General features: G+C 35.7%; 1 protein-coding gene across 8 annotated transcripts in view; it reads left to right on the top strand.

The window, feature by feature from the left end:
- Positions 1–13,391, top strand: part of KIDINS220 (kinase D interacting substrate 220) — a 70,758-nt gene that overhangs the window by 44,969 nt on the left and 12,398 nt on the right. For 3 of the 8 annotated variants that reach the window (XM_071741852.1, XM_071741854.1, XM_071741853.1), the window contains exons 23-26: positions 4,440–4,618; positions 6,358–6,584; positions 10,799–10,909; positions 11,779–11,835. In XM_071741852.1, coding sequence (XP_071597953.1) covers positions 4,440–4,618; positions 6,358–6,584; positions 10,799–10,909; positions 11,779–11,835 — 574 coding nt within the window. The remainder of the gene's footprint in view (positions 1–4,439; positions 4,619–6,357; positions 6,585–10,798; positions 10,910–11,778; positions 11,836–13,391) is intronic. The other 5 variants (XM_071741855.1, XM_071741856.1, XM_071741857.1 and 2 more) reach the window with 2 other exon arrangements.

Below are 13,391 nucleotides of genomic sequence, written 5' to 3'. Positions count from 1 at the left end.
AAATGTAACTTTTCTGAAAGGTTATTATGCTAATTCCAGTTTTGACACTGTTTAAATACCTTTTAATAAAAGGGGTGAGATTAACTGTTGAGGGATTTATGAGTTGTATAAAATCTATTGATGTATTAATTTAAGAAGTGTAGCTTTTCAGTGATTATAGAAATTAAAAATGAAAAAGTCGTGGAAGGTGCCACATTCATCACTGTGGTTATTATGTTCTCTGCAATCATCTTTTGCCCAGGCCAGGTTTAAATAAATCTCTTCCTCTAAGCAGACAATTAAATATTCTTGTAGACCTCACAGTGAGGAATTATTTCTAAATATTTTTCCTGCTTTTTGGGTTTTTTGGTTTCTTTTTATTGCCTCCTACTTAGAACTTGGGACACATAAAATTACTGTTTCTTACTGTGATAATAGTGTGGTCTCAGTGTTAAGAGGCAGCACACCAGTTAAGTAGTGGGTGGTTGTTGCTGAAACTGTCACTGAATAGACCTAGATGAGTGTAAAAGAGAAGTAAAGAGAGTACCAGAGGACACAGCAAGCAAGAAGTAACTTCAGATGAAAGGGCAACAGGGAGAGAATAAGGATTGGAGCAAAAGCTCATTAAAAAAAAATATTTAGCTTTTTTTGTTACCTTTCCAGTGTAGAGTAATAAGGCATATTTCTAAAATACTTTCCAGATAGTTTTAAATTTTTAAAGTATATTTAGGATGCATTAATGGCTTCTGTGTATATTTCAGATCCCTCCAAGCTCCACTGGTTGATACTAGTTTAGAGTGGAATACAGAAGCCTTAGTTTTAGCAACACTATAAAAAATGTCAGGAAAGAAAACTTCTGTACTTCTTAAGGAATTCATAAAGTTTGGAAATAAAATTGGAGATTATGGCTTTTTGTGTATTCTGAACATTTTTGTCTAAAGTAGAGTAATTATCCAAAACCTGAGATCACTGGAAAACATTGTGAGGTAAGATGGTAAACAGGAAATACACATTACCTACATGTTGCTAGTGACCCATATTCTGCCTCTTAACTCACAATAAATGTGATGTAGTCTGTCTTGGGGGGGTACAGTAGGTAGTACAGTACCTACTGTAATAGTTTTTAAATAGCTATTGCATTGACTCTGTTAAGTCTCTGTACCACCTAATTTGCACGGAGGCACTAATAACTTTTGTATTTATATCTTTCTATTTTTTGGTCTTTGTTAACATAAAACATTGATTCCCGTATGTTTTTATATTGAGTGTGTGATGACTTCTTACTTGTGCCTTTATACAGGTGTGTATATAAGCAAATGCTGGTTTTCAGTGTTCAGTAACCTGTTGCAAATTTCAGTTTGAATCAGTATTTGCAGCACTATCCTTGATATGTTGATAGCAAACTTTGTGGAGTGTTTTGTGTGATAGCTTTTCATCCAGCAAAAATGGAACCTTAGGCATAAAGATACAGTCACTATACTGACCACATAAATAACTTCAGAGCAAAGCATTGTATTATTTGCATTTGATTATTAGGTATTAGAAATCAGATATCTAATTAGCAGACTGTTAAGTATTTGAATTTCATATTGCATTCCAGAGTGGTCCAGATGTTCTAGTTTTCATGTTACTCAGCATGAAACCCTTCAAAAAATCTTTTTTGTCATTTTTAATGCAAAGTTATTTCATTATTTTAAGCAATATTTCTCTCTTAGCCAGTACTGAAAGATAGATGTGAAAGGCATGTGATAGACAAAGCCTGACATGGCTTCCTGCTCATGCCTGCTGTTTACTAACTAATAAGAATTAGATCTGCTCTTTCTATAGAGTTCAAAAGTGAAGTGACTCTGGTTTCCATAGTTACTTGCTCCTGTAAAACACATGAAGGGAATAAAAAATTCAGGTGTGCAAAGAGTAACTTTTAGATTTCCTTTGTTTTCGCCTTCAGGGAGAGAGGTTTAGAAAGAGCAGGAAGAATTGCCCTTCAGGATATAAGGGCTTACAGAGAAGTCAACTTTCCACCAGTCTGGAAGCATCAGGGGTAGGCTGCTCCATGAGCTGAAAGCTGAGGAGGACAGCAAGGCAGGCAGGGTGTTGTCTTCATCAGCAAGGGATGCAGTCCCACAGTGGCCAAACAGGAAGATCAGAGCAGGTTCAGTGTCAGTAACCAGGAACAGCAAACAACCCAGTGGTGTGTAGCCATGAGGTACATTTTAAGTTAAGCCAGGAGGTCAATTCAGTGAGTCAAAGTCATGATCAGTAAGGTTTGTAGATGTAGTTCAGACAAGGACCAGGGGCAAAGACCTGAACTTGAAGGGAGTTCTCAAATCAAGCAAGGGAGGCCTCCAATCATAGAATCATAGAATTGGCTGGGTTGGAAGGGACCTCAGAGATCATCAAGTCCAACCCTTGATCCACTACCACTGCAGTTACCAGACCATGGCACTGAGTGCCACATCAGTCTCTTTTTAAATATCTCCAGGGATGGAGAATCCACATAAGAGTTTCTTACAGCTGTTACCACAGCAGACAATCTTGAATTACTCAGCTGCACTTTAACAGCATTGGCCTTGAGCACAGACCTGGAAACCCTTATCGTGAAGGCTGGAGGAGAAGGCAATAGAGTTTGTTGGCATGCTCCAGGATCTGGCATAAACACCCAAATGGGGAATGTGGGCACAGCACAGCCTTCAGTGTGGATGAAGGTAGCTGATGCTGCTGCATTTTGACCACCACCTGGTTGTGTGGTGAAGGAGCACATCCAGTGGTGGTGACCATCTGCTTCAGTAGGTGGAAAATAGGAAGGCTGTGTCACGTGCTGCTCAACAGCCTAGCATCTGAGTTGTGCTGGATTCACTTTTGGACCATGGTGGTTATTTTTACAAGGCAGCTGTGGAAGTGGAAGGTGAAACTTAGAAAAACTTAGAAAAACTTAGGAGCAAATTCCCAGACTCTTGAAGGTAATATAAGGTGACATACTTTTATGTACCTGCAGTGAATTTTTTTTATTTGAGGAAAAAGCCAGAAATAACCTGTCATTATTCGAATATAACTTAATCCATACTGAAAGCAGTTTTTAATTTTAGCTGCACATGGAAAGGACACATGTGGATGTGAATAGTGAAATGAATTTTTAAGGTTCTCTTCTGCCAATGTAATGTTCTGTTTTGGGCTGGAAACAGACACACTGTAACACAGTTTGTGATGTTTCTGAGTCAAAGAATTATTCTTCTGCTTCAGGAAAATCTAACCCCCAAATGAGAATAGGGTGTTCAGAGGAGCATGCTTTATTTTTAGATCTGTATGCTTAGATTTTAGAAAAAGTAACTCCTAAAGTGCTTTACATGCTAACCTTTTCTTTTTTATCTGAGAAGTACAGGCACATGTGATTTTTGTGTCTCTTTGCCAAAAGATTATCATTTACATAAATATTTCTTTCAAAGGCGTAGTTTAAGACATTGAGCTGAGGAGGTTAGAATAGAGACTTCAATCTGCACACCAGCAGTGGGTTATTGGCTTCTGAACAGTAGCTTTGTTCATCGTGTTCAGAACACTGTTCGCATTCAGACTTAAGCAGAGCTCGCATTAAAATTCAGCTAATTTGTTTCATGTGATTCATCAGCTGTGTGTTTTATTTAAATCTATGTCACATTCTCTTTTGGCTTTTTATTTTGTAGATTTAAGTGTTGAAGTAGGCCACTCTTTAACTCTTCAGTCCCTGACTTAAAAACTGACTTAATTTTCATTTTGCTGGTGTTCAAGCCTTGTCTAGAATACTCACAAGTAAAGATGTATATAACTAAAGTGTGCATTAGTGCTTGGGGGTGTTGTTTTTTTTTTAAATTTCTGATGTTTGAATAAAAACATGCACATTTTTACAGTCAGTTTAGTTGTAGTTTCATATAAGACAAAGTCGAAGAACCTAAGGTACCAGCTAAGTACTAGTGTAAAATATACACTGCACAGATTCTGTTGAGTATACAAGTTTTACTTTGATATTGCCCATGTTTTTTGTGTTGTTTTGTTGTTGTTGCTGTTTTTTTGGTTTTTTGTGGTGTTTTGTGTTTGGTTTTTTTTTTTGGCGGTTCACTTACTAAAGTGAAGGATAAAGTTTGACAAATTTTTTAGGTTAAAGCTGACAAATGTTAACTTCCCCTTATTTTGGATTTGGTGTTATCTGTCTCTAAATTCCTGGTCTAATTTTAGTCTGTGGTATGGCTTCTTTGAGATTCCTCAGAATCATACACTTAGATCAGATTACTTAGCAGTTCGAGATTTCTTGATTGTTAGAAAATGTTAAATTGTTCTTTCTACAGACAATGCAGCTCTTCATGGGTTCTCTTCACATTTTGGAGCATGGATTGCAGTGTGCTAGTATTTCACTTTGAAATATCATTAGGCAAATGGAAGTCATACTCTAATGAATATGGTTTAGGACTTATCTTATTTTTTCCCCCTAGAATTTCAAAGAATATTCCTACAACTAAAGATGTTGAGCCTCTGCTTGAAATTGATGCAGATATACGGAACTTTGAAGTATTTTTATCTTCACGAACACCCGTTCTTGTTGCACGGGATGTAAGAACCTTTTTGCCTTGTACTGTGAACTTAGATCCCAAGCTACGAGAAATCATTGCAGGTGAGTATGCTTTTAAGTAAATAGAAAATGACAATTGTATAATTTTTTTTTTTCATTTTTGATAGAGCTACTTTGCATGTTATGCAGAATCCTGATTTATTCATCAAATCCGACCTTCGGATTGTCTGATTTGACTTCAGTAACAGGCAACTCAGTTTCACTTACAGCTTTGCTGTAAGGACCAGATCATACTAGACTAAGTAATACCTTTTGGAGGGAATCTACTGTTCTTGATTTGAAGATGGCTTTAGCAGATGGAGGAAATCAATACACCTAATATTTTAGTAGCAGAGATGCAAGTTGACTTCTGGATATTTAAAATTTTGAAGACTGTCAGTAAAATTCTGTAGAACTCAAGCCAGTGAACAAAGTGTAACATTTCCACTTGGTGTATACTACACTACCTGTGCAATTGGCACCTGTGAGTTACTTTTTAATATGCTGTAGTATGATATTTAAATGCATCCAAGTATAGGCCAAGTGTTCTTTATTGTGCAGTAGTTGTTAAGCAATTATCTTTGTTAAAAATGACCGAGACTCAATATTCTGTTAATGGTTTAATTTAATTAATAAGATTGAAATTGCAGTGAGCAAAACAGCGCTGGGTGCATGGGGAGTCTCTGCTCCACTCACACGCACACTTCTGAAACTCTAGAATTACCTTATATTGATTACAATTCTATGAATATTAAAAAGGGGTGGGTTTACATATATATTCATAGGGATTGCATTATGTTATTACAATATTCATGATAGGCAGAGTCTGGGCAGAGTCTAGGTAAAGTCCTCTCTTGGGGAGATATCCGGGGGTCATTAGGGGGTCTTTGGATGAAGTAAGAAGTCTTCCTCAAACTTGAACCCTTTACCTTTCTTGTTTTTGCCAACTTCATTATCTTCTTACAGAGCAAAATTAGACCCTAGCCATAATTTTTCCCTTATCTGCTGGTTGTGGCATTTTTATGTTGTCTCTGTGCAGATGTTTGCATTCTTTTGGTGCCTCCTTAGCCTTGGCAGTGCCTTGTTTTAAGAACAAACCCCACGCTTCAATTATTGCCGAGACAGAAGTTCGTCTCGTTAAGGCCTTGTGTTGCTTACAATGTTTTTGTGGAAAATTATAGGTCTCAATTGCTTTGTCTAGCCCCATATTCACTTTCTTCTTAGTTTAATTCTGAATTTACTGGTTAGGAATACAAATTCATTAACATCATATATCACATGTTTACTTGCTTGTAATCTCAAAAAATTCCATCAAGTTCAGGTATGTTCTGTTCTGCAAAAACATTCCGCTCAGCATTAACTATTCAGACTACTCACTGCTGCTGTGAACTGGTGTGAAGAGGTGGGGTTGCTCCAGGGAGACCATAAGCAGCTTTCCAGCACCTGAAGGGAGCCTAAAGGAAAGCTGGAGAGGGACTTCTTATAAGTGGTATGTGGCATGTAGTGGTAGGACAAGGGGGAAGAGTTTCAAATTGAAAGAAGATAGCTTTAGGTTAGGCATTGGGAAGAAATTCTCCACTGTGAGGGTGGTGAGACACTGGCACAGGCTGCACAGGGAAGCTTCTCTCTGGAAGTGTTTGGAGTCCAGGTTGGATGGGGCTTTGAGCAACCTGATCTGGTGGGAGGTGTCCCTGCCCATGTCAAGGAAATAGGAACTAGATGATCGTCAAGGTCCCTTCCAACACAAACCATCCTATGATTTCAAGTAAAATTTCTTTTTTTTTTACCTTTTTATTTTTCAGATGTTCGTGCTGCAAGAGATCAAATGAATATTGGAGGACTTCCTTATCCCACGTTGCCTTTACATGAGGCACCTGCTAGAGCAACATCTCTCTTCAGTCAGCCTTCGTCAGCTTGCTCTTCTACAGCCTCTTTCAATGGACCTTTTAATAATGGAGTTTTATCACCACAGCCTCATAGCAGTTACTATAGTGGTATGACAGGACCTCAGCATCCATTTTACAATCGGGTAAATAATCGAGAACCAATTAATATTCTTCAGATTTACTCTAGTAATATTGCAGATGTCATCTATAAAGTACTAAGAGACCCATGCAGGTTGTATCAGAAAAACAAATTACACAAGGGGAAAAAAGATCAAATAATTTTGAGACCCTGCGCAATTGTAGGATATTTCAGGTTTTTTTATTTTTCATTTTTGTGAAGTAAATGTGCTTAATTATTCACATACTTGCTCACAGACTTTGGAAGGGATCTTGGCTTTTTCTTGGTGACTGGTTAAAACAGAGAGAAACTCAAGTGGGGAGCTACATCACAAGAATGTGTATCTGTCTTCCCTTTTGTCTTCTTTTAAAGTTTTCTGGGATCTTTTCCATAAACTGGTGTTGCACTGGTTTAAAGGAATTACATAAATTACATGAAACATACGTTTTTGAGCTATTTGTGAGCTTTAGAAAGCATAGTCCTGGGCAAAGCTCACTTGAAAGTTTATTGAAGTACTTTACTGTATAGTCAGATCTCATCTAAACTTAATGTTTTTGTGGGATGTTGGGATGTGTATGGTATTTTTAAATGTCAATTTTTACTGTTTTTTTTTTTTTTCTGGAGTACTACCAGGGGAAAAAAAAAAAGTAGAAAGCTGATACAAATTACAGCTTACTTCTGTGTACAGGAAATGGTCTCAACTTCAAGTAGATTTGACTGTAGGTAAATGTTTAAGCTGATAAGCTGGAAAGAAACTTTGAGTTATTCCTAAATCAATGTTTGTAAAACAGGGCAGAAAAGAGTATATATACCTTTAAATTATATGTTCTAAATGCCTCAGTACAGGGGCAAAATTTGTTTTTGTCGAAAAATAACTTGGAATTGCATCAGTTGTCCAAAGTAAAATTACAAAGTAGTCCAGCACTGATAAATGTTTATCATATGGATGTGATACTAGCTCAGCTTTCTTAAAGTAGGTGTTTAATTGGAATTTCTTGTGTCTGTGTCACTGTACATGACAAGGTTTAAAGTATGGGATGGTATACAGTTGAAGTTTTGTGGGTTTTTTTCTCTAATAAGCATTAGAAAATCAGTTATTTGTAAGTCACAAGGTGTTCTTCCAATCAGTGTATTTGTTCATTTGCATTGAATGCATACACAGGCTTTCAGGCATGCTTACTTTTTTGCCTGATGAAGACTGAAATAATTCTGTTTTGAATTTATTGAACTTCTGAATTTTTTACTGCCGTTCTAAGGTATAAATGTGGTTATTGTTGATTACTTTGGAGTCATAAATGTACTCTCATGAAATGACATACTTGAGCTAAGTGGTAAGAACCTTATAATAGTAGAAAATTTAGAAATTTAGGCTGAAATATTACTATTATTCAGACCAGTAAATGGTTCTTGTCCTGCTGTCTTTAAGCATTCATTCGTGCTTAAGATAAAAAACCAAACAAACAACCTTTGAACTGTTAGGAGAAAAAAACCTCATTATTTTCAGGAAATACTGATTTTTTTTTTTATTATTATGTTTATTTCTTCACATACTCCTGTGTTTTGGGCCTTGAGCTTGAAGGGACATAATTTATTAGTTTTTTGTCTAAAATCAGATGCTCCTTCCCCCTAAGAAAGAGTATAGTCTCTTTGAGCAGCTCTTCAACTTGGCACTTGGGCTCTCAGTATAGGACTGTGCTGGATGTTTTACTGTTGTCTCATAGGCTGGCTGCAAGTTGTAGTCAAATCCAGCTTCTCAAAATCTCTGTTCTCCTGAATCATTGTGGATATCATGTTTGTTATGGGGAAGATCAGAACAGTAGGCAAGTCTAATTTGGATTTCTTGGGTCGGAGCTAGAAATTCTTGTATTTGAAGACTTTTCTGCAAAAGACCAGCAAATTATTTGATATCTTGGAAAAAATAATAGCACATTCATGCTTTACAGGCCACCTGTAAACCTAGAGACCATCTCTACACTGTTTTATGGCCAACATGTAATTATGTTGATCTCATGGTTTCATGTCTTTGCTACAGCACTTCGAGGGAAAACTGAGTGCAGTGTTCAAGCCTATAATGGAGAGTTAATCCCATGGTTGGGAAGCAGTGGAGTAACTGAAGTGGGCCCAGGGCATAATTAGAAATTATAAAAGAGTTGTGAGATAATTGCCTAATTGGAATGATTTTTTTCATTGTTTTGTAGTTTGGTGACTCACAACCAACAAACAGGTGCTCGCTGTGTGTTTCCGAGGAGAGTCTTTGCAGTGAGAGCTAGTCTCTTGGCTAGGGTTTGATCATTAAGCATTTTGTGCTGGGGAGTTTTCCACATGGTTTAAACTGTTAGTGGAAAACTGAGGCATTGAATTATTCCAGAAGTATTCTTTTTTTTGGAGATAGTTTCATTTCCAGAAACTACCACAGAATTTGTGCCTTATGACCATTAAAAGAGTTCCAAACCAGTGAATTTTCTTAGTCATCCTCTACTAACTAATGAATGTAAAGCAAAGGATACAGATTGGTTCTCCTACCTATTTAAACCAAAACAAACTTCCACACATAGACTAAAAGTTAAAATGCATACCATGTAATTTCATATGTTGGAAGAGTATATGAATTTTTGTGGTAATTGTGTTACAGTGTGCAAAGACTATCTCTAGCAACTAAGAATATGGAACCATTTGTATTTTACAAATATTACTCAAAAGCTGTAGCATATGCCATCTAAGTAATTGATGTACACAGGAATGAAACTAATTTCTCAGTTAATTTACAGCTGCTTCTGAATACAGGGTTTTTTCAGTCCTTACAGACAAATCCGAAAGTTGAATATGTCAACAAATTTTACCTCCTCCCTTCTACAGTGGCCACTGAGTCATGAAGTTACTTACTCTGCTGAATTTGCTGCAGTGGGCTACTCAGAATCTTGTCATGTGCAGAAACACAAACCAAATAGTATGTTCTGTTTTATTAAGTAGCTAGGTAATACATTTTTTTTAAAATGCTGTGTATAAAAACATAGGAAATCTGTAATATAGCCATTATTTTTAAATTTCTCTGTTTTTTAAGAACTGGGTAATAAATTTAAAGCAATGAGCACTGTAATTCTGCTTCCTTTAGGAAAGGCTCTATTTCTTTCCATTAGATGGCCTTAAAACAGAATAGATAAGATGAAAATCTTTATTTCAAAACCTAACTCAAAGTCACAGATAAGTAAAAAATAATTCACGATATTAGAAAAAGCAGTTTGTACTTCTTAACTGCATTGCCAGTTGTAAGGTTTGTGACCCTTAAAAACAGACTTGTGCCATGCACACACACAGGTTTTATTATATGCCAATGGGTAGCATGTGAATTTCAGGGAATGTATTTTTACAATGATTTTAAAATTCAAAAGACTGGAGAATGCAGAATCCTCTGTTGGAAGTATATTTGTAATTTTGAGATCTCCATATCTTCTAGAAGTGACCATGTTAAAAGCCATTTGGACCCTTTACACTCATGTGCAGAAGACTTTTGGAAACTTTGATAGTGTTTATTTCCTTCAAATTACTTTTAGTACCCAGGGATAAAAAGAAACTTCATAATAAAAATAGTACTCGGAGTTAGCTGATAGCTGTGGAGGGAAAAAAGTATTTTTAAAAATTGTTTCTGATATTTTATGGTAATTAACATAAAAATGGTATTTGTATTGAACAACATGCATGGACACATTTCCACAAAACAAATTTGAAATGTTTTCTGCTATAAAGATCTACTTACACATTTATAAAAAGTAGTATTTGTGGAAGCCTTCAGATTGGTTACCACACATGTGGGAAGTTGTAGTGGTGCTGTTTTGCATCACATTTTCTTTCGGTACATTTGTCTTCAGAATTATGAGAACATTTTAAGTTTTACTAAGCATCTGATTTGGCGTTTAGCATATCTGAGAGAATGAAATTATCAAAATTATCCTTAAATGGTCCTTTTCCCATACTCAAACCAGATGTTAGAGTGTAGCTACCAAAACCACTCCAACTCTGTTCCTCCAGAAGATTGTGCCAAACCACCCTTTGGTGCTGAAGGACTTGGAAAAATTGATTTAATTCTGTTCAATGCAAAAGAAAGCCATTAGTAATTGTTATTTTTCACTTTATCAGACTCAACTAAAGGATGTGTTTTGTTGAAATAAGTTTTATTTTATTATTACATTTTGATTTGTGTAATTGTTTGTCCCTTTTTTGTTACATTTTTTTTTTTCATAGCCATTCTTTGCCCCATATCTTTACATGCCAAGGTATTACCCTGGCAGTTCTCATCTCATCTCACGTCCACCACTAAAAACGAGTTTGTCCAGAGATCAGAACAATGGCCTAGTAAGTATTTTGAAGGATAATTAAAATACTAACCTAGAGAATATAGTGAGTAATGAAAATGAAGGTTATTAATGATGATTCACTTTTAGACAATTACAAACTCTGTATTATAGATAGTTTAAGCAGAGGTATTATTAATGTGTAATATAAAATGTATTTTGTTTTAACTTTAAAAATTACTTACAGAGGAAAATAATTCTACTACCCAGGTATCAAGAATAGAGGACTATTACCTGTAATACTGGGAGAAAAATACTTTAATGAAAATGCCAGCTATACTACATAAAGAAATGGATATAGTGTGTACTACTGTAAGAAAAAAAGTGCTACTTGTAAATTTATACTCAAATTTTATAAGATAAATTACACCCTTTCGTGCTGTAGAGAATACTAGAAATTGGAAGGTGAAAGTAAAAAGTTAAAAAAAAATTTTTAAATATTTAAGTAAAACAAAATACATTTTATCAAGTATGTGTCAGTTGTAGCTTGGTTTTGTAACTACATATAATTCAACTTTATTTACTTCTTGAAAAGGAAAAACAAGCAGACTTTCCTAACTTCCTATAAAATAATAAAATTCCCATTTAACGGTATTTATTTTACTGACAGATGGCATTTCAAATGGAATTAAGAACTAAGGAAAGCTAAAAAAGTAAAAGTCACACTTTTCAATCAGTTTATTTCTGGGATATTGATACAATGAGCAAAGCTGTTAAAAGGTGGTAACATTTTTAATCGCTTAAGGAAAACAAATGTGTTTTTGTTGAATTATGTATTATTACAAGATCATTTTCATTCACTGTTTACTTCATATGTTTTGTTGAGGCCTTGATCATTTTACCCAAACCATAATATTTTGTTGTTGTTAGGATGTTATCAAGGAGGATGCTGATGAGGGGCTTCCTTCACCCACAGACCCCTCAATGGTAAATGAGTAGTCATGTGGTGTGGAAATTTTAGCATCTCATTGCTTTTTGAGCAGTAATGAGTCTGCATTAATCATAACTGCAGTTCACTAACACTGCATCAGTGGCTTTGGTGGGCAAATAGAGTAGTTGAAAACTAATGTAGTTCATGAATGAACTTAAGAGCTAATATTTCACTTATAAGATTTGTTGTATTTTTCCCTGTAGTTTTCCCCTTACCTTTCTCAGTAGCTGTGGTGAGCTTTCAGTAAAAAGTGTGTTGTGGTAGCCAAGCAGAGTGAAGAATGACAGCTGGTCATTCAGTGCTTAGACTTTAGAACAAGTAGCTGTGTTTTCCCTGCTTTAGTGAGCTCTTTCACCTGATCTCTACTTTAGTTGGCAGCATAAAACTGTTGCAGTTAACAAAGTATAAAACAACTTTTCTTGGAAATACAAAATAAAAGAAAATTGCAGGTCATAAGCTTATTCTTGAGTCAGAATGTTAACATCTACTGTTTTCCTGACTGCTTGTTTTCTTGTAATTGTTTGCACAAAGATGTCAGATTTATGGGTATCCATTTCGACCCTATCTGTGAGAGTCAATGGAACATCTTGATTTATTACCAAAGCCAAGAGGTTAATATGATTGTCATAATTCTCTCAATATTTGCTGCCTATGGCTATTGGCAACAATTATAGTTTGATCTTGGTTATTTTTTCTATAGCAAAAAATCTATTTTCATTGCTGTGCAATTAAAACAAAAATCCCATACAAATTCCAGAGTTGTATTTGACTGCATGTAACCTTCACTGAACACCCATGTTTGCACTATGCAATGGAAAACGTACCCTGAAGTTCTTTCCTCCAGGTCATTATTTATTTTGTGTGAAGGGATGGCTTTGGGGTAAGTTTTTATAGTAGTATATTTTTGGAGACCCTGATACCTTCCCTACGTTTGATTCCTTATCTCAGTATCCTGTTCTCTTCCCTGTCCTTTGCAGCTTGGCAGTGCAAGGAGGAAAAATAAAAGCTTTTGTGAAAATAGTTGAGTGATAGCTAAAGTAAGTGTGTATCTGTGAGCAGTGAGGTGGCACATGGGATTGTAAAAGTGGAATGTAATAGCAGGGCAAAGCAGTGAATGAGCTCAAGGTGTGGTTGCTCTTCTGCTTGCTCTCGAGTGTGTATCTTAGGAACACAGAGGCTGCAGTTTCAAGCAGCAATTTAAGAGACTCGTGTAAGCTACATATTCTGTTGGCTGTAGGTAGGAAAATAGAGAAATTAGAACATTAAGAGGAAACTTGGAAATTATGATGGAGGACTACATTAGATTGAGTTTTAATTTATACTACTGTGAATCTGTAGTACAGCACATCAGACCATACACTTTTCTAAGACTTAGCAGTATGTAACCTAAGTATAAATCTAAAATTTTGAACTTTTGAAAAAAAAAAATTATGAGAAGTATACTTCATATCTGCTAAGTCCTGAAGCGTTCTCTTCTCCAGCCCAAACAACCACAACCAGGAAAAGAGAATAACATATACTTCAGGGAGACCTTAGAGCAGCCTTCCAGTAT

This window comes from Heliangelus exortis, chromosome 3 (genome assembly GCF_036169615.1).
Source record: "Heliangelus exortis chromosome 3, bHelExo1.hap1, whole genome shotgun sequence".
NCBI classification, from domain to species: domain Eukaryota; kingdom Metazoa; phylum Chordata; class Aves; order Apodiformes; family Trochilidae; genus Heliangelus; species Heliangelus exortis.
The sequence above is the reverse complement of the archived record's forward strand: the minus strand, read 5'-3'. Positions and strand labels throughout refer to the sequence as shown.